Source organism: Oncorhynchus mykiss, chromosome 26, assembly GCF_057628025.1.
Source record: "Oncorhynchus mykiss isolate SJ-2025 chromosome 26, ASM5762802v1, whole genome shotgun sequence".
In the NCBI taxonomy this organism is placed as follows: Eukaryota; Metazoa; Chordata; class Actinopteri; order Salmoniformes; family Salmonidae; genus Oncorhynchus; species Oncorhynchus mykiss.
Window position 1 is genome coordinate 14,350,272 of NC_143047.1, and position 27,491 is coordinate 14,377,762.

Here is a 27,491-nt window from a genome sequence, read left to right on the forward strand (position 1 = left end):
TCAAGTGAGGTCCAGATTGGCCTATTAAGTCCACATGGACATCAACGCTGTTTATCTCCCCAGTCAGAGCAGTTTGAGATTTGGATTAGCAGTCCATTTGGGCTCCAGTTGGGCCAGATTGGGGTAAAGCATGTGTCACATGGTGTTGGTAATGGATTGCTGGCTCACAGAGGTTATGTTTCCCCTTCCATTTCAGTCCCATTTTCTACATGACTTCTCTGCTATGAATACTGATGTAGAGCAGCCAGAGAATGGCCATATTCAAAACAGACTCCGCCACTGTGCATTTCAATCACTTCACTACTGGTTGGCTCTCAACTAGCTCTGGAGTTATGATTGCTTTTTGCAGTCTAGCTTTTGAAAGGCCATTTATGCAAGGGCCATTTTCCCCTCAGTCTGATCACTGAATGACCACAAGGGCCATTTTCCCCTCAGTCTGATCACCGAATGATCACAAGGGCCATTTTCCCCTCAGTCTGATCACCGAATGATCACAAATATAGTGTTTGCACAGAATGTTCTTGAGTGAGTTCATGTGTGCTGACAATGTATTTTTGAGACCAGAGACAAGGAGACGCTGTACATGACTTTAGGAGCTATACCTATCGGATCAAAGAAAATACAACCCAAGATGATACGCCAGATGTTCATGAGTTGTCCAGGCACCATACGTTTCCTCTCCCTCTCATGAAAACATGGACTGGGCTGTATCATGAATATTTTATAACCTAACTCGGTGGTCCACTGGCACTTGGCTGGGATCTACTTTTAGAAACATCCACCTGTGGCAAGGCCAGCCAGTCACTGCCAAGCAGAGATGGGAGTGTATGTTAGCTCAGTGGGTCAGATTGACCCACAGCTCAGTGTGACACAGTGGCACACTCTCTTGTCCAGCAGCAGTCTGCTTCAGCGGGCACAAGACTGGGGCAGGTGACCCTCCCATCTGAGACAGCTGCCAGCTTTCCTTTGGGAAATGCTGGCATCTTTTGGAGGGATATTTGAGTTGTGATGGGCCCCTGCCTCTCTTCCACTGCTGCTAGGATCTGGCTCCATCCATCCATCCCAGTGTCAAAAAAAAATCCTTCCGTTCTCTCGCTACCATCGAAGGCCTTTGAAGATGATACCATGGCAACGCTTAACTGAGCGTTTTCTTCGTCATTATTTTTACGTTGGCTGTTCAGCTGTGGAGGAGGCCATCGGGAAGCATGCCACTTGTTCTCTCCCCTCATCTGAGGAGGAACTACAGATGTTTCTCTCCACAGATGAATTGGCCATATGTCTCTCTGGAGGCAGGGGATCGGGCTCTGTTATGTGTTGGTAGCTACCAGTTCTTCACACACCATCCCCTGAACACTGGGACTGGGCAGGGTGCTCTGCGCTGCCTGCCTCCCTCAGTTTAATTTTATGGTTCTCATAAACCCACAACCCACACACAGATTAATTACACTGCTGTCCTCAATATTTAGTCCACTGCTACAGAGAACAAAAAACCGTAACATTGCAGGTAAATAGCATGCCGTCGTAGGTTTTATTTATACAGACCTTTTTGTCTCCCCTCATGTTGATGTAATATTTATGCAGCTTCATTGCCCACTCCTTTTTCTGACTGCCTTGATTTGATGCAGTGGGTGTAGCTGGATGTAGCTGGAGGACTGCCTTGATTTGATGCAGTGGGTGTAGCTGGATGTAGCTGGAGGACTGCCTTGATTTGATGCAGTGGGTGTAGCTGGATGTAGCTGGAGGACTGCCTTGATTTGATGCAGTGGGTGTAGCTGGATGTAGCTGGAGGACTGCCTTGCATTAGGAGGGCTGAAGGTGGCGCAGTAAATGTGTAACAAACAACCCAGGATCATCCCTGAAGGCCATTCTCTGCTCTGCTTCCCATGCAAACACAAATAAACTGACTAGTTTAAGAGGCAAGATCCTGCCCTCTGCTCTGTCTCCCAGCAAATGGTGAAGCGGTAGAGAGAGTGCTGACCCTTCCTCTGGCTGGCTTGCAGAGAGCTGTGGTACCAACTCTCTCAGGCAGCCATAGTAACGGAGTCTATCTGACTGATGATGGATGGGACTGGAACAGATGAACCAGCTTCAGCTCAGGGATGACAAACAGAGGGACTTTATGTGTCTGGACTTCACCACACCCTCCTTCTGGTCCTGTGCAGTTGACATACAGCGTTAAGGTATTTTTGTGGGGCTCAGTGTTGGGAAAGGGGATACCTCGTCAGTTGCACAGGATGTGTGAGATTAACTGAATCTGTATCTTAACTGAATCTGAATCAACTGAATTAACTGAATCTGTATCTTATCTGAATCTGATTCAACTGAATTAACTGAATCTATCTTAACTGAATCTGAATCAACTGAATTAACTGAATCTGTATCTTATCTGAATCTGATTCAACTGAATTAACTGAATCTGAATCTTATCTGAATCTGATTCAACTGAATTAACTGAATCTATCTTAACTGAATCTGAATCAACTGAATTTACTGAATTGGTGATTTCTGGTCAGCCACCCTACAGTAGGTTTCTTAATATGTTGTTTTTAGACCATTTGAAAACCACTCAGTCACCAACTGTCAGTTTTGACATCCCATTTCTCAGTGGGATGGTGACGGACGTCAATACAGGACTAAATCATTGTGTTGCCTTAAATTACATGTCAAGTCATCTCAGGGTGCTGGGCTCTGCTGTAATTCCTCACCATTTTCTGAAAGACAGGACAGGAAAGGTATGCCGAGGATGCCTTGCCTTGACTTCACATTTGAACCTGAAGCCCTTTGACAGAGTATTTGCATATGCTACACTCAAGTTCCCTTTTCCCTTTGATATTAAGGTGTGGTATCAACTCATTTTGGCATGTTTTTATGATTTGCTGTATTCAAAAGAAAAAGAGCAATTATGATCCTTTTAATTGCCGTTTTAATTTGTTTCTGCAGAACACAGCTGTGCCATCGCTCCTCTCCCTCTCAGAGCAATGATACACCTGCTGTTTGGTTGAGTTATTGTCTCTTACTTTCTTTTACTTTCTTTACTTCCTGCCCTCTGTTTTTGCCGCTCCTCCCGTCCCGTGTCTGACGACCCTGTTCTGTCCCAACGTCTCCTCCCAGAGGGTTCAGAAGGCTGCCAAAATCAAGAAAAAGGCGGTGTGTAAAAACAATCTGATCTGATAAGAACAGAGAGAAGGGCCACCTTGACTCCACCCTCACCCTCCTCCCTGTTCCATCTGTCTGTCTGTCTCATTCTGACTCCACCCTCACCCTCCGGCTCCCTGTTCCATCTGTCTGTCTGTCTCATTCTGACTCCACCCTCACCCTCCGGCTCCCTGTTCCATCTGTCTGTCTGTCTCATTCTGACTCCACCCTCACCCTCCGGCTCCCTGTTCCATCTCTCTGTCTGTCTGTCTCATTCTGACTCCACCCTCACCCTCCGGCTCCCTGTTCCATCTGTCTGTCTGTCTCATTCTGACTCCACCCTCACCCTCCGGCTCCCTGTTCCATCTGTCTGTCTGTCTCATTCTGACTCCACCCTCACCCTCCGGCTCCCTGTTCCATCTGTCTGTCTGTCTGTCTGTCTGTCTCATTCTGACTCCACCCTCACCCTCCGGCTCCCTGTTCCATCTGTCTGTCTGTCTCATTCTGACTCCACCCTCACCCTCCGGCTCCCTGTTCCATCTGTCTGTCTGTCTGTCTGTCTCATTCTGACTCCACTCTCACCCTCCGGCTCCCTGTTCCATCTGTCTGTCTGTCTGTCTGTCTCATTCTGACTCCACCCTCACCCTCCGGCTCCCTGTTCCATCTGTCTGTCTGTCTGTCTGTCTCATTCTGACTCCACCCTCACCCTCCGGCTCCCTGTTCCATCTGTCTGTCTGTCTGTCTGTCTCATTCTGACTCCACCCTCACCCTCCGGCTCCCTGTTCCATCTCTCTGTCTGTCTGGCTGTCTCATTCTGACTCCACCCTCACCCTCCGGCTCCCTGTTCCATCTGTCTGTCTGTCTCATTCTGACTCACTCTGAGCCGTGGAGTTTGAGGAGGTGACTAGAGTTATGATGAGAATCTCCATAATCCCACTCCATCTGATTACCCTGCATGCATCACTTGAGAGGCTGGACTGTGTGAACTCTGGGAACATCCCTGCAGCTTGTGCTCTGAAAATCAGAGCCAGCAAACATGAAATCCATTGATGATATTGATGATGCAAAGAAATATTCTAGCCTACACAGAATTACTACAAATTATAATTGAATCTATTAGACATATCATCAAATGGATTGCTTCATTATATATTGCATATTTTAAAAACATGTAAATCATGCTGCTCATTATACACACATCAGTACTTAGTTAATTAACCAAAATCAAACGTGATTGAATTAACACGCAGTGCGTGGTGATTAGCGTGAATGCAAACCACATGCCTGGGACTGGTATTCACACACATCCGGCAGCTTGTAATGGCTTAGCTAGCACTGCCATGTTGCGCCCACTCTCATCTGTGCCAACTCTCAACACACCAACATCATGTCAGACCTATTGATGTAAAGCCCCAGAGCCAGTCCCTCTGTGACTATATGACCTGCCCTCACTGCTGCTGCCTCAAATCCCTTCCACTCTGCTCTGATGTGGATGCTGACCCTGTCTGTCACAGAGATGGCTGTTTTTAATTCCACATGTATTCCATGCAGTCATGCATGCGCAGTCACATGACCATTTATCATGAAGATTCATATTATTAATCACCTAGTCCCCATTGTATAGATATAGTAGCCTTCAGAGATCCATTTTGTGTGGAACAATGTGAGCATGACCACCACTCAATAAACAACAACAACATCCTATGGCAATGCTACTACCCAATCCTTTAGTAGATATCAATGTGTTACAATGTGTTATAATTCAGATTATGAGATGGAATATGAATGTACATTTTATGGCTGTTCTCTATGGGCGTAGCCATAGTCCAGCACTGACTGAACACCTACTTTAGGCTTGCCAGGAGTCTGCCGGGTCCCAACCTACATGATTTATGAAATAGCTTTAAAACTGTTCTCAACGGGAGATTAAAGAGGGCAGCCTGTTAACCGCGGGCCCTTGGTGAGCTCTCCTCAGCCCCCGGCCAGGGTGCTTAGAGAATGTGCACCCGGGCCGCTCTCTCCTGCCTCAGGGGGGACTCTGACACACCTGTCTCTCTTTTTGTCTCCGTCCAGAGCCCAGAGGGGGACGCACAGACACTGACAGAGGTGGACCTCTTCATCTCCACCCTGAGGATCAAAGTGCTCAACGCAGACACACAGGTGAGTAGAGGTCCCGACTCCAGCCCTGACAGGACCAATCCGATGCAGTGGGGCCATAGCCACACAACTCCTCTCGGTGGCCTTTGTGACAGATTTTGGGTGATCATTTATTTATTTAATATTTATTATCTGATCTCCCTCTGACTGAGGATTAGAAAAAATAAATGAAATGTTAAAGCCAGAAAGCCTCTATAGACAGCTGTCAATAAAGTGGGACGTAGCAGGAAGATGAAAGCTAGTTTTAAACACTGGGATTCCCAACACATTTGATTCCCAACCCATTTGATTCCCAACTCAATCCATCTACAATATTAATTAGTCAGAAATCATCTCACCTCCAAAGCCAAATTGTTTAGGACATACAGTACATGCTTGACACGTGGTTTTGAACAGTCATGCAGTAATAAATGAGGTAGAGTGTAGCACTTTACTCTTGATGTCATGCCTCAATGTCTTATGGGAAACAAGATTTTCCAATGTGAGAGGGTCAGCCGTAGTGTTAACAGTGATATCTCTGATGTAGAGACTAGAGTGCCAGCCGACTGACTGTGAACAGAATGTGTGTCCCTGTTGTTGAGTTGCAGTCCGACTGAACAGAACAGCAGTGTGTGGGCTGGCTGCCTGGCACAGCCCACTGTAATGTGCTGCAATGCAGTGTCTCTCCATTCCACTCCCTGCCTGGCACAAGGCTACCTGCTTCCCGCAACCATCGAGATGGGAAAAGTCTGGATTTATGGGGGTTGGTTAGTTGGTGAGAGATTGAAGTCAGAACTGCTCTTTCATAAGTTGCAACACAATGGAATTTGCATGTGATTTTTCTTATTTACGATACCAATTCTACCACTTCCTAGATGGAATAATGTCATATTTCATACACACTCTGAACATTTGTGCCGTGAATGAAAATTTAAGAGCAATCCTATTGAATAATCTTTTTAAATAATCCCCAAACATGCCTCGGTTCAGCCCCTGCTGTCTGTGTGTACCAGAAGGGATGAGAACATTGGAGAACCCCAGGTTGATTAGAGGTGTGATTCCCACGCCTTGGTCTGCTACGGAGCATATGGGCTGAGTGGAAATGCATGGAGTTCTGCCACTCTGTTGATGCTGCTCACCATGAGAAAGGTGAAAGGCTGTAGGCGCAGCATGCACAGACAAATTGGATCGTTAATTCTGCTGACGGACTAATGATGTTTCGCTGAAGAGCGTGCAGGACGGAGCTGAGCGTTCCCGCTCCTCCTACGGCGCTACCAGACACTCGTGTGAAGATAAGCACCTTGTCATACTTCGCCTGAAGCTTTTGCAAAACACAGTGTGTTTATTTTACTCGAAGCGTCAATTGTAATAGAGTTGTTAGGTTCTAATTCTCAGAGAACACTCAACGGACATTTATGAAAGCTTAACCAAGTTTATTCTGCCCATACAGCTGCATTCAGAGAAAAACAATTTCACAAAAGTACTGATATTTAACTGTTCCTCATAGGCTGAGTCTCCTCCTACCCATCTGTACAAACGTCATTCTTACTGATAGGCAGGACACTAGTGATACGGGCCATAAACTTTTATTTCTCCCTTAAGCTGACCTGACCTCAACCTCCCTCCATCACTAATTCATGGCTCTCTCCCCTTATCAATGCCTGCCACATATAATCGCTTCCCTTCACTCAACACATTCCAAGCTTAGTTGCCCCCACTATATACCTTCCTCCTATAACCATTAACTTCTGGTGTAGACCCTCTAAACCTCAGCACTCAATCACTGGCATGAATAACTATATTTCCTATTCTCAGAACCCAACACAGTATATAGTTTAGTATTTTTATACTGTGTATTAGTACACCTGTTACGGTGTGTTCGGTCGTCATAGTTGTTCGTTGTTTGTTGCTGTGGTGGCGTACACAGGAAACTATGATGGACAACGCCCTGCGCACCATCTCCTACATAGCTGACATTGGGAACATCGTGGTGCTGATGGCTAGGCGCCGCATGCCGCGCACAGCCTCCCAGGACTGCATCGAGACCACACCTGGAGCCCCAGAGGCCAAGAAACAGTACCGGATGATCTGCCACGTCTTTGAGTCTGAGGACGTAAGTGAATGCGTGTAAATGTCTGTGATCTGCCCCTTGAGGCTAATATCAAGTGGTAGAATGGATCAGGACTAGGTGAAAGGTTAGGCACAGGACATGTTTCTAAATGTCGAGGTAAGGGGTTGTGACTGATTCAGAGATTAGTCACAACAACACATTATGAACGACATGTTCACCAGTAACACCCTCTGTGATACGTTGAGCTGGGAGGATCCACCTCTGATAGGCCAGTCTCTCTGCCCATCTCCTCCCTAGCCAGTGTGCGTCTGCCCCTGCATTGCAGTTGTCCCTCTTAATCGCCATTTCTCCATGTCTAATTAGCTGGTGTGTTATAAAAGACAGTCAGTCTGAGTGTTGACACACGAGTCATTTAGCCTCCGTGCAGAAGGGGAAATGATATATGTCAATGCCTCTCCCGACAGTGTCTTATTACTGTCTACCTATTATGTGGTAGGACTGATCCTTGATCTACCGGTCTGGATAAGGGCAACGACTAGCTTTACTGTCCTCGTTCGTTGTGGGCAGGATTGGCTGAGTTGTACCATGGTTTAGGGGTAGGGGATTCCTACAACTCAAATAGCAGGTTTATATCGCCATGACAACTTCAATCACTGGTTAACTGCCCCCTCTCCCTCGGCCAGTGCAGAGACATTGCCAATGTGTGATATGCTGTCTGTTACAGTAATACTGCCAATTTTCACCCACACCACAGTCCAGGATGTGCTTCATGTGTCTATCAAAGCCCAGCATGCAGTTGGATGTCAGTTTGTTAACAGGGTAACCACAGCTTGCTTCCTTTGAAAACGTATTATTCCCTAAAACTGCCTGAGCGAAGGTAGGAGGTAAATATAGGGAAACTGGATGGGAGAGACACATCCCTAATATATGATATGCAATTAGATGACTTCCCTTTTCTTCTCCTCTTTAGATCAGCTTTTTACAATCAATACCTTTGCCATTTTATATGGAAAATGAAGCAATCATTGCACCAGTGATCCAGGCTTCATGATGCTCACCACTTTAGCTGTGCGAACATGTTTTGGTCCATTTATATGGACCAAATATGTCAGTAATGAAGACATGACAAATAGGTTTTGACATTTAAATTCAATTTTTATTGGACCTCATATAGTACTTGGCAACAGTGAAGCAATTCCTTATGTGCGTTGATTCATACCACATAAATGAATATTGATCTGCATCCCCCAGTTGCTCTGTGGTGTGATTCTCCACATTGCTGTCACTGTGACAGTGTATTGGAAATGTATTGCTTCTGCCAAATGCATAGCTGGTTTTTTTTCATAGAAATATAATTACTAGAAGGGAAAAACCTTCTCAGACCACAGAAATTTGACTCTTAACACTCATGGGTAAATTATATTTTCTCTCTTCTCATTGGCTTTCCAGGCCCAGCTCATAGCCCAGTCGATTGGGCAGTCATTTAGCGTGGCTTACCAGGAGTTCCTGAGGGCCAACGGCATCAACCCAGAGGACCTGAGTCAGAAGGAGTACAGTGACATCATCAACACACAGGAGATGTACAACGATGACCTCATCCACTTCTCAAACTCTGAGAACTGCAAAGAGGTTTGGCTCTCATTTATCTGTATGAGGTAACTGAATAATGGTGCCTCAGATGCACTGTGCAATCCACTTCTCTGAGGACTTTTGGATGCTCAGACAGTGACATCTTGCTTAGTAGGAAAGAATCTCTGATGAGCAGTGAGGCAGTCTAGTTCTGTGGAAGTACTGCACATGGACTGCGCCAATTCCCAGAGAAGCTGACAGTGGTCTTATACCCATCTGGCCCACATTCTTCCGCACGTTGTTTCGGTTCTTCCCACTACACCGTTATATTTCACCTGCCCACAATCGCTTTGACTGGCGGCACTCATCACTCTCTCTATCTCTCTTTCTCTCGCTATTGGCTGGCTCCACAGCTGCAGCTGGAGAAGCATAAGGGAGAGATCCTGGGCGTGGTCATAGTGGAGTCTGGCTGGGGCTCCATCCTACCCACAGTCATCCTGGCCAACATGATGAACGGTGGGCCGGCCGCCCGCTCCGGGAAGCTCAGCATCGGAGACCAGATCATGTCCATCAACAACACCAGCCTGGTGGGGCTGCCGCTCGCCACCTGTCAGGGAATCATCAAGGTACATGGACAGGGACAGAGTTCTAGGAAGAGTCATTAGTGCTTATTATTTTGACATTACAGTAATTGTGTAAGACTACATGAATTCTGCAATTTGATCATAATTCTAATATAAAATAATCCTCTGACTAAACCCAGTGGAGGTTGCAGGATGCCCTCTGCTCTGTCTGACCACTGTGTTTGTCCATCAGGGCCTGAAGAACCAGGTGCAGGTGAAGCTGAACATTGTGAGCTGTCCACCTGTCACCACCGTGCTCATCAAGAGGCCAGACCTCAAGTACCAGCTGGGCTTCAGCGTCCAGAATGGGATTGTAAGTACGATCAGATCAGTCACCACCGCTTAGCCCTGTAGGTTGAATAACACAGGCTGAGATAACAGTCTGGGATTGGTTGAAAAAATACTTTTGATGAGATTCTGGACTTTGTCAATGTCTTTGTCCAACGAAACTTCAGTTCCTTCAGGAGGATTTCAGCTGACATAAACTGAATAGGAGAAGACAGCCCTGTAAATTATTAAAAACTTTTTTTGTTTTCTCCTTTCAGCTGGTACAGTCATATCTCTAAAGAAACCAATTCTGAGGAAAATAATATTGAATCAAACGATATGACAGGCTGTTAGCCTATAGGTCTGTGTGTATGTGATTTGCATCATGAGCGTTACAAGCTTTGATGAAATGCTGCGCACACTCACACACGCATTTTAGTGTGTTCCTCATACCACTTTATTCAAGTCTCTGCTGTGTTCAAGTTATCCTCTGTGACACTCCTTAGAGCAATGTTTATATAGTCTGACAATATCCCTTAAAAATCCTATAAAAAGACAAATCCAGATGTAATTACTGTTTTATCTCTCGTGGCTATCGTTGCACCGAGGCTGAAGCTAGGAGCTTTATTGCCTCAGCTCGGTCTGAACTGCCATTTTCCTTGCTACTGCATACAGATTAACCTCACAATGTCATTCACAGAGCTCAAATCTCACCCTGGCCTCTCCCTATCAGGATCACACGACCAAATCCATGAACGATCCTTGACATTTTAGCAATACAGCTGTTCCAGTAGATTTAATGGAACAACGTTGCATCATTGTTTTATTCCCCTATAGAATTACCCCTGTCTAGTTGCCCCTGGGGGTGAGTGACTGCCATAAAGGATAATATTCACCCACAGTTTGTCATCTTCACCCACAGATCTGCAGCCTGATGCGGGGGGGTATTGCCGAGCGGGGGGGTGTCCGGGTTGGCCACCGCATTATTGAGATCAATGGCCAAAGCGTGGTGGCTACAGCACATGAGAAGATTGTCCAAGCCCTCTCAAACTCTGTGGGCGAGGTGAGGTTCAGATACACAGATAGAGTTCATAAAGGAGCTCAGACCACAATCAAATAGTATGAGAATTCACAAAACTAGATTACTGGCCATGGCAGGTACATCTTTGAAAGAGGAATGAGCATTATATGCATTCATCAATACAATCATTAGGCCGTACGTGTGTGCCTCTAAGCTTGATTATTTTCAATAAAGATATTGACAGATAAAATAACAAGCGATAGATGCAAGTGCCGAGCTAAATGTTCGTTTTCTGTCTTTTCCTAAACCAGATTCACATGAAGACGATGCCAGCGGCCATGTTCAGACTCTTAACAGGACAGGAGACTCCTATGTATATATAAACCAAGGACCGATCCCATTTTCCTCTACAGAGCAGCTGTACGCAGTGGTTGTTTACAGTCCAGTTGGAGAGCTCTGGGTGGACCAGACTAGCAGACTAATGAGTGTCAGCCAGAGTGATTACCTTTCTTACTTTTGTGTCAATGACTTATCCTTTTCTGAGCTAACATTCATTCAACTGATACTCCCGATATTTTGCTGATGTTAATACTAAAGAGGGTCATCTGGGCAGAAGGTGTTTACGTTATTTATTTGTGTTGTTTGTGTATTTTGGATGCATCACAATGTATTTTTTATATTCACGTCAATGTAATATTGTACCTGCATATTGTTTCATTTAATGTTCATGTAAATACATATTTTGATAATGTGTCTGAAGTAATGGGGAAGGGTCATGGCTGCTTTGTAAATATTTGTCTTTTCCTGCGGGTTTGATAGCAGGGAAGAAAGCCCTTGACCGCTAAAGGACGATTGAAATCCTGTTTAGATGGACAATGAAAGGGTATTTGGGAGTGACTTGGGTAATATAATTTTGTTAATATACAGTACCAGTCAAAGGTTTGAACACACCTACTCATTCAATGGTTTTTCTTTATTGTAGAATAACAGGGAAGACATCAAAACTATGAAATAACACATATGGAATCATGTAGTAACCAAAAAAGTGTTAAACAAATCAAAATATATTTTATATTCTTCAAAGTAGCCACCCTTTGCACACTTTTGGTATTCTCTCAACCAGCTTCACCCGGAATGCTTTTCCAACCGTCTTGAAGGAGTTCCCACATATGCTGAGCACTTGTTGGCTGCTTTTCCTTCACTCTGCGGTCCAACTCATCACAAACCATCTCAATTAGGTTGAGGTCGGTTGATTGTGGAGGCCAGGTCATCTGATACAGCACTCCGTCACTCTCCTTCTTGGTCAAATAGCCCTTACACAGCCTGGAGGTGTGTTGGGTCATTGTCCTGTTGAAAAACAAATAATAGTCCCACTAAGCCCAAACCAGATGGGATGGTGTATTGCTGCAGAATGCTGTGGTAGCCATGCTGGTTAAGTGTGCTTTGGATTCTAAATAAATCAGTGTCACCAGCAAAGCACTCCCACACCTCCTCCTCCATGCTTCACAGTGGGAGCCACACATGCAGAGATCATCCGTTCACCTACTCTGCATCTCACAAAGACACAGTGGTTGGAACCAAAAATCTCAAATTTGTACACATCAGACCAAAGGACAGATTTCCACGGGTCTAATGTCCATTGCTCGTGTTTCTTGTCCCAAGCTAGTTTCTTCTTATTATTGGTGTCCTTTAGTAGTGGTTTCTTTGCAGCAATTTGACCATGAAGACCTGATTCACACAGTCTCCTCTGAACAGTTGATGTTGAGATGTGTCTGTTACTTGAACTCTGAAGCATTTATTTGGGCTGCAATTTCTGAGGCTGATAACTCTAATGAACTTATCCTTTGCAGCAGAGGTAACTCTTGGTCTTCCTTTCCTGTGGCGGTCCTCATGAGAGCCAGTTTCATCATAACGCTTGAGGGTTTTTGCGTCAATTTCTTTTGACATTTTCCATATTGACTGATCTTCATGTCTTAAAATAATGATGTACTGTCATTTCTCTTTATATATTTGTGCTGTTCTTGCCATAATATAGACTTGGTCTTTTACCAAATAGGGCTATATTATGTATTCCACCGCTATCTTGCCACAACACTACTGATTGGCTCAAACTCATTAAGAAGGAAATAAATTCCACAAATGAGCTTTTACCAAGGCACACCTGTTAATTGAAATGCATTCCAGGTACCTCATGAAGCTGGTTGAGATAATGCCAAGAGTGTGCAAAGCTTTCAAGGCAAAGGGTGGCTACTTTGAAGAACCTCAAATGTTTCTTTAAGACTTTTTTGGTTACTACATGATTCCATATGTGTTATTTCATAGTTTTAATGTCTTCACTATTATTTCTAAACTCAGCAAAAAAGAAATGTTCCTTTTTCAGGACCCTGTCTTTCAAAGATAATTTGTAAAAATCCAAATAACTTCACAGATCTTCATTGTAAATGGTTTTAACACTGTTTCCCATGCTTGTTCAGTGAACCATTAACAATTAATGAACATTCACCTGTGGAACGGTCGTTAAGACACTAACAGCTTACAGACGGTAGGCAATTAAGGTCAAAGTTATTAAAACTTAGAGGCCTTTCTACTGACTCCGGAAAACAACTAAAGAAAGATACCCAGGGTCCCTGCTCATCTGCGTGAACGTTTCTTAGGCATGCTGTAAGGAGGCATGAGGACTGCAGATGTGGCCAGGGCAATAAATTGCAATGTCCGTACTGTGAGACGCCTAAGACAGTGCTACAGGGAGACAGGACGGACAGCTGATCGTCCTCGCAGTGGCAGACCACGTTTTGTTCCCTGCAAGACAGGAATGTCAGTGTTCTGCCATGGCCAGCAAAGAGCCAGGATCTCAATCCCATTGAGCACGTCTGGGACCTGTTGGATCGGAGGGTGAGGGCTAGGGCCATTCCCCCCCCAGAAATGTCCAGGAACTTGCAGGTGCCTTGGTAGAAGAGTGGGGTAACATCTCACAGCAAGAACTGGCAAATCTGGTGCAGTCCATGAGGAGATGCACTGCAGTACTTAATGGAGCTGGTGGCCACACCAGATACTGACTGTTACTTTTGATATTCACCCCCCCCCCCCTTTGTTCATGGACACATTATTCCATTTCTGTTAGTCACATGTATGGAACTTGTTCAGTTTATGTCTCAGTTGTTGAATCTTGTGTTCATACAAATATTAACACGTTAAGTTTGCTGAAAATTAACACAGTTGATGTTGAGAGGACGTTTCTTTTTTGCTGAGTTTACAATGTAGAAAATAGTAAAAATAAACAAATGCCCTTGAAAGAGTGTGTCCAAACTTTTGACTGGTACTGTATATCAAGCCAATGCTATCAGCAGAGGTTGTATGTTTCAAAACGCCACATCCCTTCAGATTTGAACTTTTTCATTTAGCAGAAGTTCAATCTGGTCATGAGGTAAATGTTACAGACTAGTGTGCAAGTGTTTTTTAAACTTCCATATGTCAACACAATGTATTGGACAGCACTGTCTCTCACATTTTAATAACAGTTCATTCAGAACTATAAGCAATGTATGAAACTTGAAAGGGTAGTTTCTATGTGTGTTATGTTCATCTTATGTGTTTCACCCCAACAGAAACTCAGTTGAGTCGATTGTGAATGTATTGTGTTGTAAGAACTGTGTCCATTGCCATAAGCAGTATTAGAATGTCTGTACATAAAGATAACTTTGTCTAGGATTGTGCTCATAAGTGTCATGGTTAGCCACTGCAAATATCCCTCATTCTGCTGTGTCGGGCTTCAGCCTTGAGAGAAAGATGAACAATGAATCCCACTGTGACTGAGGAAGCCTTACAACTGAGTAATGCTTTTAACATGCATTGTACTAAAAATGCCATTTGAAAATTTTACATTTATCTGTGTGCATGCCTCATGATAGTATCAAATCATTATGTCAAGATAACAATAAAATCTCAAATAAACTCAAATTTCTGTTTGGCTGGCTCATTTGAATATATTTGTTTTACTGTGAATTGTCATTAGGTTTTATCAGTCAACAGTTTTACATAAACCATTTACATTTTTAAATATTTATTTGTATGACCAGGAGATTGATTGTCTCTATTACAATACGTGCAACACACTGGACTTGAAATACAGTGGGTGAATTAGTCTCTACCTCCTCCTGGTGGCAGCAGCTAGGTACTGACTAGAGGACGAGACAAAAAACAACAACTACAATATTTCAATACTTTCTGGTTTATAAGATTCAAAGACTATTTAACAGTTTTGTGTTATCTTATACAAATATGGTAATCAAGCAATCCCACGATGAAACAGAAAGCTGTTGTGAGCATAACGTTTTGTCAAATCATATGCTTAGTTTCATACAGTAACGTCTCCAAATATCACATTTCAAGAGTGAAAATTGCTGTTTGGGCAACAGGTAACTTGATTAAGATGTATGCCTGAATAGAATCAAACATTGAAAGTATACAATAACATGGGGCAACATAGACAAATAACAGAATAATCAACTGTTAGATCTAGAACACTGTGGTTGTCTATACTGACTCTCTTATTGGTCCTGGTGTTCCCAGTCCTCTCAGGGGTTCTGGTCAGTCTTGTCACACTTGAGCATGATCTTGACCCCTTGTCCCTGGCGTGTGGTCTCGAAGGCCTGCACAGCCTGCTCTAGGGGGAACCGGTGGGTCACCAGGGGCGCCACGTTCACCTTCTTAGAGGCCAGCATCGCTATAGCTATTGGCCAGCTAGAATAAGAAGACAAAACACATTAACAGGTGAGTTATAAGACAACAGATAAACACAACTTGCTGTAATTGTTGGAACATTAGGGACCATATTCCTGAAGACCTCCCATTGTTGGGAAGGGCCTGTAGGTAAGCATTTCACTGTTAGTCTACACCTGTTGATTACCAAGCATGTGACAAGTCAAATTTGATTTGAAGACTTCCTGCGCTGGCTTCGGGGCTCTGTTGTATTTATCTGGCCTGTTGGTGTTTTTTGGATGTCAGTTCAGTGAGACTACATGGAATACATCAAAGTATTTTTTATATTCATATCAATGTAATATTGTAACTGCATATTGCTTCATTTAGTTTTTGTTGTTTTAATTTTTTGTGTAAACACATATTTTGCTAATGTGTCTGAAGTAATGGGGAAGGCTCATGGTTGCTTTGTAAATATCTATTGATTTTTCCTGCTGTTTTGATAGCAGGGAAAAAAGCCCTTGACCGCTAAAGGACAATTGAAATCCTGCCAATATAGTTTAGATGGACAATGAAAGGGTATTTGGGAGTTACTAGGGTAATATTATTTGTTATATATATATCAAGCCAATGCTAGCAGGAGAGGTTGTATGTTTCAAAACGCCACATCCCTTCAGATTTGAACTTTTTCATTTAGCAGAAGTTCAATCTGGTCATGAGGTAAATGTTACAGACTAGTGTGCAAGTGTTTTTAAACTTCCATATGTCAACACAATGTATTGGACAGCACTGTCTCTCACACATTTTAATAACAGTTCATTCAGAACTATAAGCAATGTATGAAACTCGAAAGGGTAGTTTCTATGTGTGTTATGTTCATCTTATGTGTTTCACCCCAACAGAAACTCAGTTGAGTCGATTGTGAATGTATTGTGTTGTAAGAACTGTGTCCATTGCCATAAGCAGTATTAGAATGTCTGTACATAAAGATAACTTTGTCTAGGATTGTGCTCATAAGTGTCATGGTTAGCCACTGCAAATATCCCTCATTCTGCTGTGTCGGGCATCAGCCTTGAGAGAAAGATGAACAATGAATCCCACTGTGACTGAGGAAGCCTTACGACTGAGTAATGCTTTTAACATGCATTGTACTAAAAATGCCATTTGAAAATTTTACATTTATCTGTGTGCATGCCTCATGATAGTATCAAATCATTATGTCAAGATAACAATAAAATCTCAAATAAACCCCCATTTCTGTTTGGCTGGCTCATTTGAATATATTTGTTTTACTGTGAATTGTCATTAGGTTTTATCAGTCAACAGTTTTACATAAACCATTTACATTTTTAAATATTTATTGTATGACCAGGAGATTGATTGTCTCTATTACAATATGTGCAACACACTGGACTTGAAATACAGTGGGTGAATTAGTCTCTACCTCCTCCTGGTGGCAGCAGCTAGGTACTGACTAGAGGACGAGACAAAACACAACAACTACAATATTTCAATACTTTCTGGTTTATAAGATTCAAAGACTATTTAACAGTTTTGTGTTATCTTATACAAATATGGTAATCAAGCAATCCCACTCAAACGCAACTTGAAATCACATGATGAAACAGAAAGCTGTTGTGAGCATAACGGTTTGTCAAATCATATGCTTAGTTTCATTCAGTAATGTCTCCAAATATCACATTTCAAGAGTGAAAATTGCTGTTTGGGCAACAGGTAACCTGATTAAGATGTATGCCTGTTAGTCTGGGGCGACGGGTAGCCTAGTGGTTAGATCATTGGGCCAGTAACCGAAAGGTTGCTAGATCGAATCCCCAAGCTGACAGGGTAAAAATCTGTCTTTCTGCCCCTGAACAAGGCAGTTAACCCCCCGATCCTAGACCGTCATTGTAAATAAGAATTTGTTCTTAACTGACTTGCCTAGTTAAATAAAGGTTAAATAAAACAGTCTACACCTGTTGATTATGAAACAAGTCAAATTGTTCAGGGCTCGGTTGTGTGAGATGAATGGCAGTGTAAAAGACAACAACTTATTTTCTGTACCTAGTTAACCTGAGAGAAGGAGGTTCACTTACGTGTTGCAGTAGCGGAAGACCCCTCTGATGTCCACCTCTCTGAGAGCAGCATTAAGCAGTGGGACAGTGGTCATCGCTGCACCCAACCCCACTAGAACCACCACTCCTCCAGGACGTGTAGCCTGGCAGCGAGCATATATATACAGTACCAGTCAAAAGTTTGGACACACCTACCCATTCAAGGTTCTTTATTTTTACTATGAAATAACACATATGGAATCATGTAGATAGCAAAAAAGTGTTAAACAAATCAAAATATTTTATATTTGATATTCTTCAAAGTAGCCAGCCTTGATGACAGCTTTGCACTCTTGGCACTCTACCAGCTTCATGAGGTAGTCACCTGGAATGCATTTCAATTAACAGCTGTTCTTTGTTAAAAGTTAATTTGTGGAATTTCTTTCCTTCTCACCACTCCCCTATATGCAATGTCTTGAACTATGCAGACAGACGGATTAAAAGTATGTTTACATTCTAATACTTCCGACAGCCAACTGTCTCCGCCCATAACCTTTGGACTTTATAGCATTCCCAGAAAGCATGAATCATTATTATTGAGTCATTATTAGTTTTACACTTAAGACATGACTCTGCCATTGTGCTGTAGAATTTGTGAATTTTGTTTCTTGTATAATAAATTCTATAGATTAGTTCATACTGGATTAAGCGTACATTTTCGTTAACTGTAATTTCTTTAGTTGTGCGTCAACATTCCCTCCATCTTCTACCAACATCAGTTCTTTGTCTTGGTTGAAATAGTTCGTTTTTTTTTGTAAGAGAAAACGGCAACATTTCACAGTACAGTATTTCCACGGGCTCTAATATCACTCTTGTGGCTGTACTTACATAAATGGCAGTCTGGACACTGCTCTCCACACCGGTGCACTCAATGGTGATATGAGGCTGTGCTCCCAGCAGTCCTTCAACTCTCTTAGCCATCTCCTCAGGCCCATCCTCTCTCTTCACAGTCAGAGGAAAGTCTGCTCCCAGCTCCTTGGCCATGACCAGGCGATCTGCTGACAGGTCTGAAACAGGAAAGGCAAAAATAATACCGTGGCAGTCCCTACTATACTGGGCCAGCACACAGTATTACTCATGTACCCACACAAAAAGCTTTTCCCTTCAAAGCCCTTTCAAAAGAAGGAAGTCCTCAGTAGACAATTTAGATTTGAGAGAACCAAAACAGATCCCATAAAGAGTGTAGTGTTTCACCCTGTGCCTTACCAGTTATGACCACCTGTGAGGCACCCATAGCCTTGGCCACCAGCAGACAGACCAGCCCAATTGGTCCTGTGATACGGAAAAGAGAAATGCTTAGTTTGAATGTGCACATGTTAATTGGAAGTTTGGACACTGCTCTCCACGCCGATGCACTCGATGGGGATATGAGGCTGTGCTAGTAACCATACAGGATATTTTTCACCTTAGCTGGTCATTGTGAAACTGTGTGCATGAGGGCTAGAAGTGATGACATGAGGGGTCGGTATAGGAAATAGTACACAAGCCTTGTCTGAGCCAGAAGGGCCCATAGGGCAGGAGCCTATCAACTGATTCAGTAGCTTGAGGCACCTTGATGTGAAAGTACACTCCCTGGACACTAGTCTATCGCCAGGTCTATGTCGAAAATACATCTATCATTAACTAAAAAGCAAGAGCTGATCTTTATTTACATGTGTTAGTTGTCTTACCAGCAGAGTGGATTTGTTAAATATCAAGTCTGTTACTATGGGTGTTTAAGTTGACTGGGTTTCCCCACTGTTGTTATGCTGTGTCAGCATGATTCTCACTTCTGTAACTAAACCACATTCTTTCATTTCCAAACTTGCATGGGCATGTTAGTGGAATGTAATAAGCGGCATGCTTCTTATTGGCTGTATGTTTGGCAAAGTTACATCGATTTGTATTTAATTTAATCATGTCTTGTAGTAGTTGAATGACTGGACATAAAACCTGAATAGCTGCAACTGCAAAATTGTGTCACACTTCATGGGTCCAAGCTGCAGTAACAGTAAATAACAGTAACAATTAATGACAGCTGAGCTTTACCTACCTGCCCCACAGATCAGTACACTACTGCCCAGGGTCACTCCAGCTCTGCGGCAGGCATGAATAGCCACAGACAGGGGCTCAATCAGAGCCCCCTCCTCATATGTCACATTGTCAGGCAGCCTGTTCATACACAGAAACAGAGAACTTAAGCAATGTAGGTTTCTCATGTTACCCCAAATGTTCTACATTGCAGTATGTTGACAGTTATCTGTCCTTGTAGATAAAGTAGAAATAATGAACTCACTTGTAACAGAAGTTGGCGCTGTGTTTGTAAAATCTGCACAAATTCCCATCATCAGGGGGTGTGGCACAGAAGAAGATAGTGGGGGAAAGATTGTATTTTCCTGATTTGAAGAACTCATCTATCTCGCGAGGGACACCTGGCTCTACAGCGACTCTATCACCTAATTATCCAACACATATGAATAATTGACAGACAATCCAAAGTTGCATTATCTGTTCAGTTTTTATAACTGGTGAACATTAACCTGCATTAAAAGAAAAACAACATTGAATCAAATGAGTACTTCCTTCTCACATGCATGCACAGTTCTTACCTTCTTTGAGGTTCTTCACTGCTGAGCCCACCTTCACCACCCGACCAGAGGCCTCATGCCCCAGCACCATGGGCTTTTTTACCACATAGTCACCTATGCGTCCATTTTGCCAGAAGTGCACATCCGACCCACAGATCCCAACTGAATGCATCTGAAGCAACACCTCTGAATAAAGGAAAGACAAGCAATTGCGCCACAGGATACACAAACTGTACACAATTAAAAATCAAATGCAGAAATGTATACTGTACAAGCTGTCTGCATGGTTTCTTATACCATTTGGACCTGGTTCAGGGATGGGTCGTTGTTCCTGTAAGAAATCAATCGTCACAATTAGTCTGACCATTCGGATAATCAATCTTAATTATTTTTCCATTCGCGTCCCGCAACCAGCAATTTAAATGACAATTTATATTAAAACATTTGGCTTTTAATGTTAAAAAGTCAAAATTATTAATATTGTATATGGTCATTTAAATGGCTAGTTCGGGGACGAAGCTATGCCATGAGCAAATGAGCTAACTAACGTTGGTTATCAACTTTGTGATATTGACAGAAAGTTGCAGTTTGATTAAATCTCGATCTGCTTATATCAACATGACAAAGTTTAGAGACTACTATATTACCAGTCTGAGGTCGCCCTGGGAATGCAACACCACGGATAGGTTTTCTTTTTCCATGTTGTATTTACTCAAAGACAACTACAGTGTGAATAAAATCAAAAACCTTGTAAAATTCTTGTTAGGTCTGTGCAGAGCTCAAAGTTCACCATCCTGCTGCTTGGTGGGCAGTCGACAAAACAAAACATGTGATTGGAGTATCGTTAGAGAGAACATTCCATTTTAGCAAAGAGAGGGTCGAATTAAGCTATTCTTAAAATTATACGAAAAGTGTATTGCTATTTGTATTAATCTAATATTAGTTATTTTAATGATTTATACGTTAATGGTGTAAGGCTCTGAAATGAATGCTACAATTTTTATGTTGCTCCTGTCTCACCTGCTGCGTCGCATTTGAGCCAACCCAGAGCGTTGTGGTTAGTCACATGATTGCAGTGCGTGGCAAATGAATCAATCACAGGTCTTGTTTCCGGGGGCGGGAATGAGGTTGAAGACACACAGGAAATGTTTCTATGTATACATATAACACATACATATAACATTTTTATACATTTTTTACAGTAACATGCAAAACATAAACATAACAGCCAGCGGGATTCCACAAAGAAATTAGAAAAAAATAAAATAAATAAAACTAATCAACATTATATCAATTCAAATACAGACATGTAGCGAATACATTGTTTTTTACGTTTTGTATGCGTTTTAATGACTCTAAATAGTTCTCCAAATCTGATAAAAATTAAGAGGGTATTTTTCTTCATAAATTTTGATTTGTGTATGAAAAATGTTCCTAATACAATAAAGATATTTATGACATCAAGGTGTGGAATCAGTGTAGTAAAATAATATGTCAAACTTTTCATGGTTGTATGCAATTTGAGGCCAAGATATGGTTTTACATCAGTCCAGAACACTTCACTATACAAACAATGACAGAATAAGTGTTCAATAGATTCCGTTTCTAGTTCGCAAAAACTGCATTCACTGGTAACATCAGGTATATACAGTGGGGCAAAAAAGTATTTAGTCAGCCACCAATTGTGCAAGTTCTCCCACTTAAAAAGATGAGAGGCCTGTCATTTTCATCAAAGGTACACTTCAACTATCACAGACAAAATGTGGAAAAAAATGCCAGAAAATCACATTGTAGGATTTAATGAATTTATTTGCAAATTCTGGTGGAAAATAAGTATTTGGTCAATAACAAAAGTTTATCTCAATACTTTGTTATATACCCTTTGTTGGCAATGACAGAGGTCAAACGTTTTCTGTAAGTCTTCACAAGGTTTTCACACACTGTTGCTGGTATTTTGGCCCATTCCTCCATGCGGATCTCCTCTAGAGCAGTGATGTTTTGGGGCTGTTGCTGGGCAACATGGACTTTCAACTCCCTCCAAAGATTTTCTATGGGGTTGAGATCTGGAGACTGGCTAGGCCACTCCAGGACCTTGAAATGCTTCTTACGAAGCCACTCCTTCGTTGCCTGGGCGGTGTGTTTGGGATTATTGTCATGCTGAAAGACCCAGCCACGTTTAATCTTCAATTCCCTTGCTGATGGAAGGAGGTTTTCACTCAAAATCTCACAATACATGGCCCCATTCATTCTTTCCTTTACACGGATCAGTCGTCCTGGTCCCTTTGCAGAAAAACAGCCACAAAGCATGATGTTTCCACCCCCATGCTTCACAGTAGGTATGGTGTTCTTTGGATGCAACTCAGCATTCTTTGTCCTCCAAACATGACGAGTTGAGTTTTTACCAAAAAGTTATATTTTGGTTTCATCTGACCATATGACATTCTCCCAATCTTCTTCTGGATCATCCAAATGCTCTCTAGCAAACTTCAGACAGGCCTGGACATGTACTGGCTTAAGCAGGGGGACACGTCTGGCACTGCAGGATTTTAGTCCCTGGCGGCGTAGTGTGTTACTGATGGTAGGCTTTGTTACTTTGGTCCCAGCTCTCTGCAGGTCATTCACTAGGTTCTGGGATTTTTGCTCACCGTTCTTGTGATCATTTTGACCCCACGGGGTGAGATCTTGTGTGGAGCCCCAGATCGAGGGAGATTATCAGTGGTCTTGTATGTCTTCCATTTCCTAATAATTGCTCCCACCGTTGATTTCTTCAAACCAAGCTGCTTACCTATTGCAGATTCAGTCTTCCCAGCCTGGTGCAGGTCTACAATTTTGTTTCTGGTGTCCTTTGACAGCTCTTTGGTCTTGGCCATAGTGGAGTTTGGAGTGTGACTGTTTGAGGTTGTGGACAGGTGTCTTTTATACTGATAACAAGTTCAAACAGGTGCCATTAATACAGGTAACGAGTGGAGGACAGAGGAGCCTCTTAAAGAAGTTACAGGTCTGTGAGAGCCAGAAATCTTGCTTGTTTGTAGGTGACCAAATACTTATTTTCCACCATAATTTGCAAATAAATTCATTAAAAATCCTACATTGTGATTTTCTGGATTGTTTTTCTCATTTTGTCAGTCATAGTTGAAGTGTACCTATGATGAAAATTACAGGCCTCATCTTTTTAAGTGGGAGAACTTGCACAATTGGTGGCTGACTAAATACTTTTTGCCCCACTGTATTTAGAAATCAAGCTATTACACAGATAGAATCTATGGATAATCTTAAAGGAGATCTCCTTTACTTTATTGGTCACCATAAATTTGTGTGGAGTGAGCCAAGCACGGCGCCAGTTTACATCAAACGATGAAGCCCAATAAAATATCGCAGAGGGAATAGACTTCCTGTGGAAAATATCCCTTAATAAACAATTGTTGAATTTCATATCTAGTAGACCTATGCCATTAATCTGGATATCGCTTACAATCGAAGATATTCCAAAATAAGCATTATTCTGCAGTAAAGTTTTTATCCCACTAGGTATAGCTTTAATAACAGTGTCATAATCCTTGCTTGAAACCTCAAAGTTGTATCTTTCCATAAATTCTCTCCGCGTAAATAGATTCCCACTAATATTAACTAATTGGCTGACAAGTACATGTTTTTCGAGAACCAATTATGGTAAAATAACATCTTGTTTCTATGTAATATTGACCCATTGTTCCATATAAAACATTTATGAGGTGAAAAGTTGTGGTTATACAACAAAGCCCAGCACATTAAAGCCTGCTTGTGAAAAGCTGCCAGTTTCACAAGAAGTTTACCCACAATATATGGACATTGTCGTAAAAAATTAAGCCCCCCGACCTTCTGAAAAACAAATGAGGTATAATATTCCAGAAACTATGAGGATTTTTTATGTACCTTTTAACCCAGTTGACCTTTGATATCTGATTGAAGAGAGTGAAGTCTAAGACATTTAGACCGCCGTCACAAACCCTGTTGGTGATATCTCTTTTTATCTTATGTGGCTTGTTTTTCCATATTGTACAATGGCCTATCTAAGGTACAGCAAGTGGATTTGGGAATGTCAATAGATGAAAAAAGATAGGCTGCACGAGATAGTCCCTCAACTTTGGATGAAAGCACCCTTCCTTGAAGACTTAAATCCCTCCCTAACCATAGGATAATTTGTTTTTGACAGATTCAGTTACAGGGTTCAAATTAAGATCATTCACAGTCTTACGATTTTTGGTGATTTTTACACCGAGGTAGGTTACAGTATCTTTTTCAGAGATGTTACAATCTGCTGGATTGACAACTTATTTCAGAACAAACATCTCACATTTGGAAGGATTTAATACCAAACCTGAGATTTTGGAGAACTGCTTCACGATATCCAATGCTAATCTAGTTTGTGACACATTTTTCAAAAACAGTGAGGTGTCATCCGCCAGTTGGGATATCTTGATCTCTCTGGCCTGGAATGTAATGCCTTCAAAATGTACTTTTATGAACTAATGAGCATAACATTTGAGATGCTAACAAAAAAGTTTAAAAATGTGAAATTGGACAACCTTGTCATATTCCATTGTAAATGTTAAACCTTGAGGATGTTCCATGACAGAGTTTGATACAGCTATTGCCACCATTATACAGAGTTCTAATAGCATCAACAAAAAAAGACCAAACTTCAAATGCTTAAGAAAATTAAATATAAAATTTTGACTTACTGTATCAAATGCTTTCTGAAAATCCCAAAATAGGATAACAGGGAAGTCATCCAATAGATCACAATACTCAACCAAGTTGAACACCAGCCTCAGATTATTAGATATATGGCACCCTTTCATAAACCCTGATTGACGTTCATCAATCAGATCATTCAAGCAAGACTTGAACCTTTTTGAAAAGATTAAGGCTATAATTTTGTAGTCGTTATTTAGGAGAGTGATTGGACGCCAATTATCAATATTTAAGAGATCCTTGTGTGGTTCAGGTATAAGAGTAATAACCCCTTGCTTCATAGAGGCAGGTAGTTCTTCCTTCTTTATAGCCTCCTTAAACGTTTCAAGTAAAAATTGTGCTATTTCTTCAGAGAAGGTTTTGTCAAATTCAGAGGTTAATCTATCACAACCTGGAGATTTGTTATTTTTTAACTGAGCAACCCCATACTGGATATCCATAATGGATAAATCTTGACAACAAGACCAATTGAATTCTTCACTAACCGAATTAACATTCTCTATAGAATCAAGGAGATCCTTAGTCACTCAAATTGTTATCAAGGAGTAAAGATTCTCATAAAACTTAGTGGTAAAGTCTGATAACAACTCTCCATCCTCAGTGGTAACCCCATTAATCTTACGTTTTTGAAGTGTGTTGAGTTCCCCTCTCCGCTTTTCCAAATTTAAAAAGTGTCTACTGTTCTTTTTGCCTTTTTCAAGCCATTGTTTTCTGGATCTTATGAAAGCTCCTCTAGCCTTTTCCTCATACAATGTATCTAGTGATTCTGTAAATTATTCAATTTAGCGTTCTCATTAAGATCAAGATGCTCAATCTCCGTGATATCCGCAATTGTCTTAGAGAGTTCAGCTACTACACATCTCCTTCTTAAAGCAAGCTGTTTTCCATAAGTAATACAGGTTGAGCGGATTTTAAATTTCAGCAGTTCCTAATATTTCCCAAACATACCAACAGAACAAATCACCCCGGTCGTATTTATTTTCCGTCGGCGAAAAAGGCTCTGATTCCCCTGTAGTATCCACCCTTTCCTTGATTCCGGGCCTGTTGTACAAGAGGCCACCATTTTGCCTTTGATGCCTTGTCTGCTGCAGTCAGGTCCTCACCGAATCTAAATTCTCTCTTTCAGAAAGGTGCTTTCCTTTGCTTTCTTCCAAACTGCATCTCTCGCTGTGCGAAAAGCAAACTGGATGATGATCATGCGGCTGATCGAGCGGCTGACGATGGTATCTTGTTTCTTCCCCTACGATGAGCGACATCCACAGCCATATCCATTTATCCATCGGGGGAAGTCCTGTGCCACATGTTTACAGATGTCTCCTACTAAGGGCATCACATTCTCATCCTGGTCCTCGGGGATACCATAAAGCCGTAGCCCCCAACTTCCCCGGTATCGCTCTGCTTCCGATAAGCGCTCTTGCATGTCAGCGATGGTCTCCTCCTGTGCAGTGCATTTCTCAGAAGTAGCCGTGTTTGCAAGTTTAAGCTCTTCGATACTCTTGTATGCATGATTCAGAGAGGTCTCGAGGTCAACGATATTTGATGTGTTGTCGCCTATCATTTTCTCCAGACCATCGGCTCTTTCATTTATCTTTGCAGAGACGGCATCGATTATGTTGACCTGTAGTTCGCGCAAAGACAATTCTTTCTGTCTTTTTGGGTGCGGGACTAGTGACTGGATTTTCAGAATCAACCGAATGTCCAACTGTCTTCTCCTCCCTTTGCTCTTTCGCACATTTTTTTCTTCCATTTCTCAAAGTTTCAAATTAGTGGCCAACTAAGCGCTGTTCTCTATTGTGTTTACTATAAGCCAGTTCTGTTACATTTAAGTAAGTTTGAGAGGGATAAAAGTTACTTGAAGCAAGCTAAAATCTCGTCTGCACTCGCCGCAATCTTCAGTCTGATGGGGGGAACATTATGGAGACAAATTTTAAACACGTCGGAATCAGTGGTCTGAATAAGTGGCGAAAAACACACACAAAGCTAAGACTTGAGGTTTGAAAAATTTCTGAATCGGACGCAACTAGCTGACAGCTGAGGACGCGGCGAGGTGGTGGAAATGGATTCCCTAGAGAAAGCAAGAATAAGATGATTGTCAGGAGTAGTGCAGTTTTATCAGGAGACATATACTTGGAAAACGGAGGAGGAATGGAGGGAAAAAGAGAGGGCGAGGAGGTCGAAGAGACAGGGAAGAAGAGGGTGAGCTTGAGTCGGATAAAAATTGTGGGAAAAAGGGTGACGGTTTGAAAGTGTAAGCAGTGGGAGCTGAAGACAGGAGGAGAAATGGAAGTAAATGAGGGTGAAGTATCAGAGGTGGTAAGTGTGGAAGTTATCGGAGACCGAGTTATGCACCGAGGGTTATTGTGAATTTTTCAGTACACATGTGGCAATTATTTATTTCAGAAGGAGCCAGCAAAACTAGTGCACTAGTTTTGTGCTCTGGCTCATTAGACACCATTAGACCTGGTTACACCTCTTGGGTTTTTTCCAGAAAAGGGGTGTCCCTTTCAGAGGAATCAGCAGGAGGACATGTATTGGTCATTCTTGTAAAGTGCCGAGGTC

General features: G+C 42.2%; 2 protein-coding genes across 5 annotated transcripts in view; one reads left to right on the forward strand and one right to left on the reverse strand.

The window, feature by feature from the left end:
- Window positions 1-14,776, forward strand: part of LOC110506433 (amyloid-beta A4 precursor protein-binding family A member 2) — an 86,120-nt gene extending 71,344 nt beyond the window's left edge. Inside the window, exons 7-14 of one of the 2 annotated variants that reach the window (XM_021586033.3) lie at window positions 3,112-3,147; window positions 5,209-5,295; window positions 7,199-7,384; window positions 8,792-8,971; window positions 9,325-9,537; window positions 9,728-9,847; window positions 10,724-10,864; window positions 11,134-14,776. In XM_021586033.3, coding sequence (XP_021441708.3) covers window positions 3,112-3,147; window positions 5,209-5,295; window positions 7,199-7,384; window positions 8,792-8,971; window positions 9,325-9,537; window positions 9,728-9,847; window positions 10,724-10,864; window positions 11,134-11,205 — 1,035 coding nt within the window. In that variant the 3' untranslated portion in view covers window positions 11,206-14,776. The remainder of the gene's footprint in view (window positions 1-3,111; window positions 3,148-5,208; window positions 5,296-7,198; window positions 7,385-8,791; window positions 8,972-9,324; window positions 9,538-9,727; window positions 9,848-10,723; window positions 10,865-11,133) is intronic. The other variant, XM_021586036.3, reaches the window with a different exon arrangement.
- A 258-nt stretch (window positions 14,777-15,034) lies between these two features.
- LOC110506435 (sorbitol dehydrogenase) lies at window positions 15,035-21,317 on the reverse strand. 3 transcript variants are annotated; one of them, XM_090222177.1, is made up of 9 exons: window positions 21,219-21,317; window positions 20,496-20,529; window positions 20,220-20,384; window positions 19,907-20,066; window positions 19,664-19,782; window positions 18,838-18,903; window positions 18,460-18,638; window positions 17,614-17,735; window positions 15,035-15,562 (listed from the first exon to the last, which is right to left on the reverse strand). In XM_090222177.1, exons 3-9 carry the CDS (start codon window positions 20,368-20,370, stop codon window positions 15,397-15,399), a joined length of 963 nt encoding a protein of 320 aa, XP_090078303.1. In that variant the 5' UTR covers window positions 20,371-20,384; window positions 20,496-20,529; window positions 21,219-21,317; the 3' UTR covers window positions 15,035-15,396. The 3 variants fall into 3 exon arrangements, with proteins under 3 accessions (XP_090078303.1, XP_021441713.3, XP_021441714.3); XM_021586038.3 differs by having other exon boundaries at window positions 20,846-21,295; XM_021586039.3 differs by having other exon boundaries at window positions 20,946-21,258.
- Between the last annotated feature and the right edge of the window lie 6,174 nt (window positions 21,318-27,491).

Coding starts and splice junctions, on each gene's coding strand:
- LOC110506435 (XM_021586038.3), bottom strand. CDS start 20,899: ATGGAAAAAGAAAACCTATCCGTGGTGTTGCATTCCCAGGGCGACCTC. Junction 20,067..20,219: donor AGTGAAGAACCTCAAAGAAG/GTAAGAACTGTG, acceptor TTGGATAATTAG/GTGATAGAGTCGCTGTAGAG. Junction 19,783..19,906: donor AGCGCCAACTTCTGTTACAA/GTGAGTTCATTA, acceptor GTGTATGAACAG/GCTGCCTGACAATGTGACAT.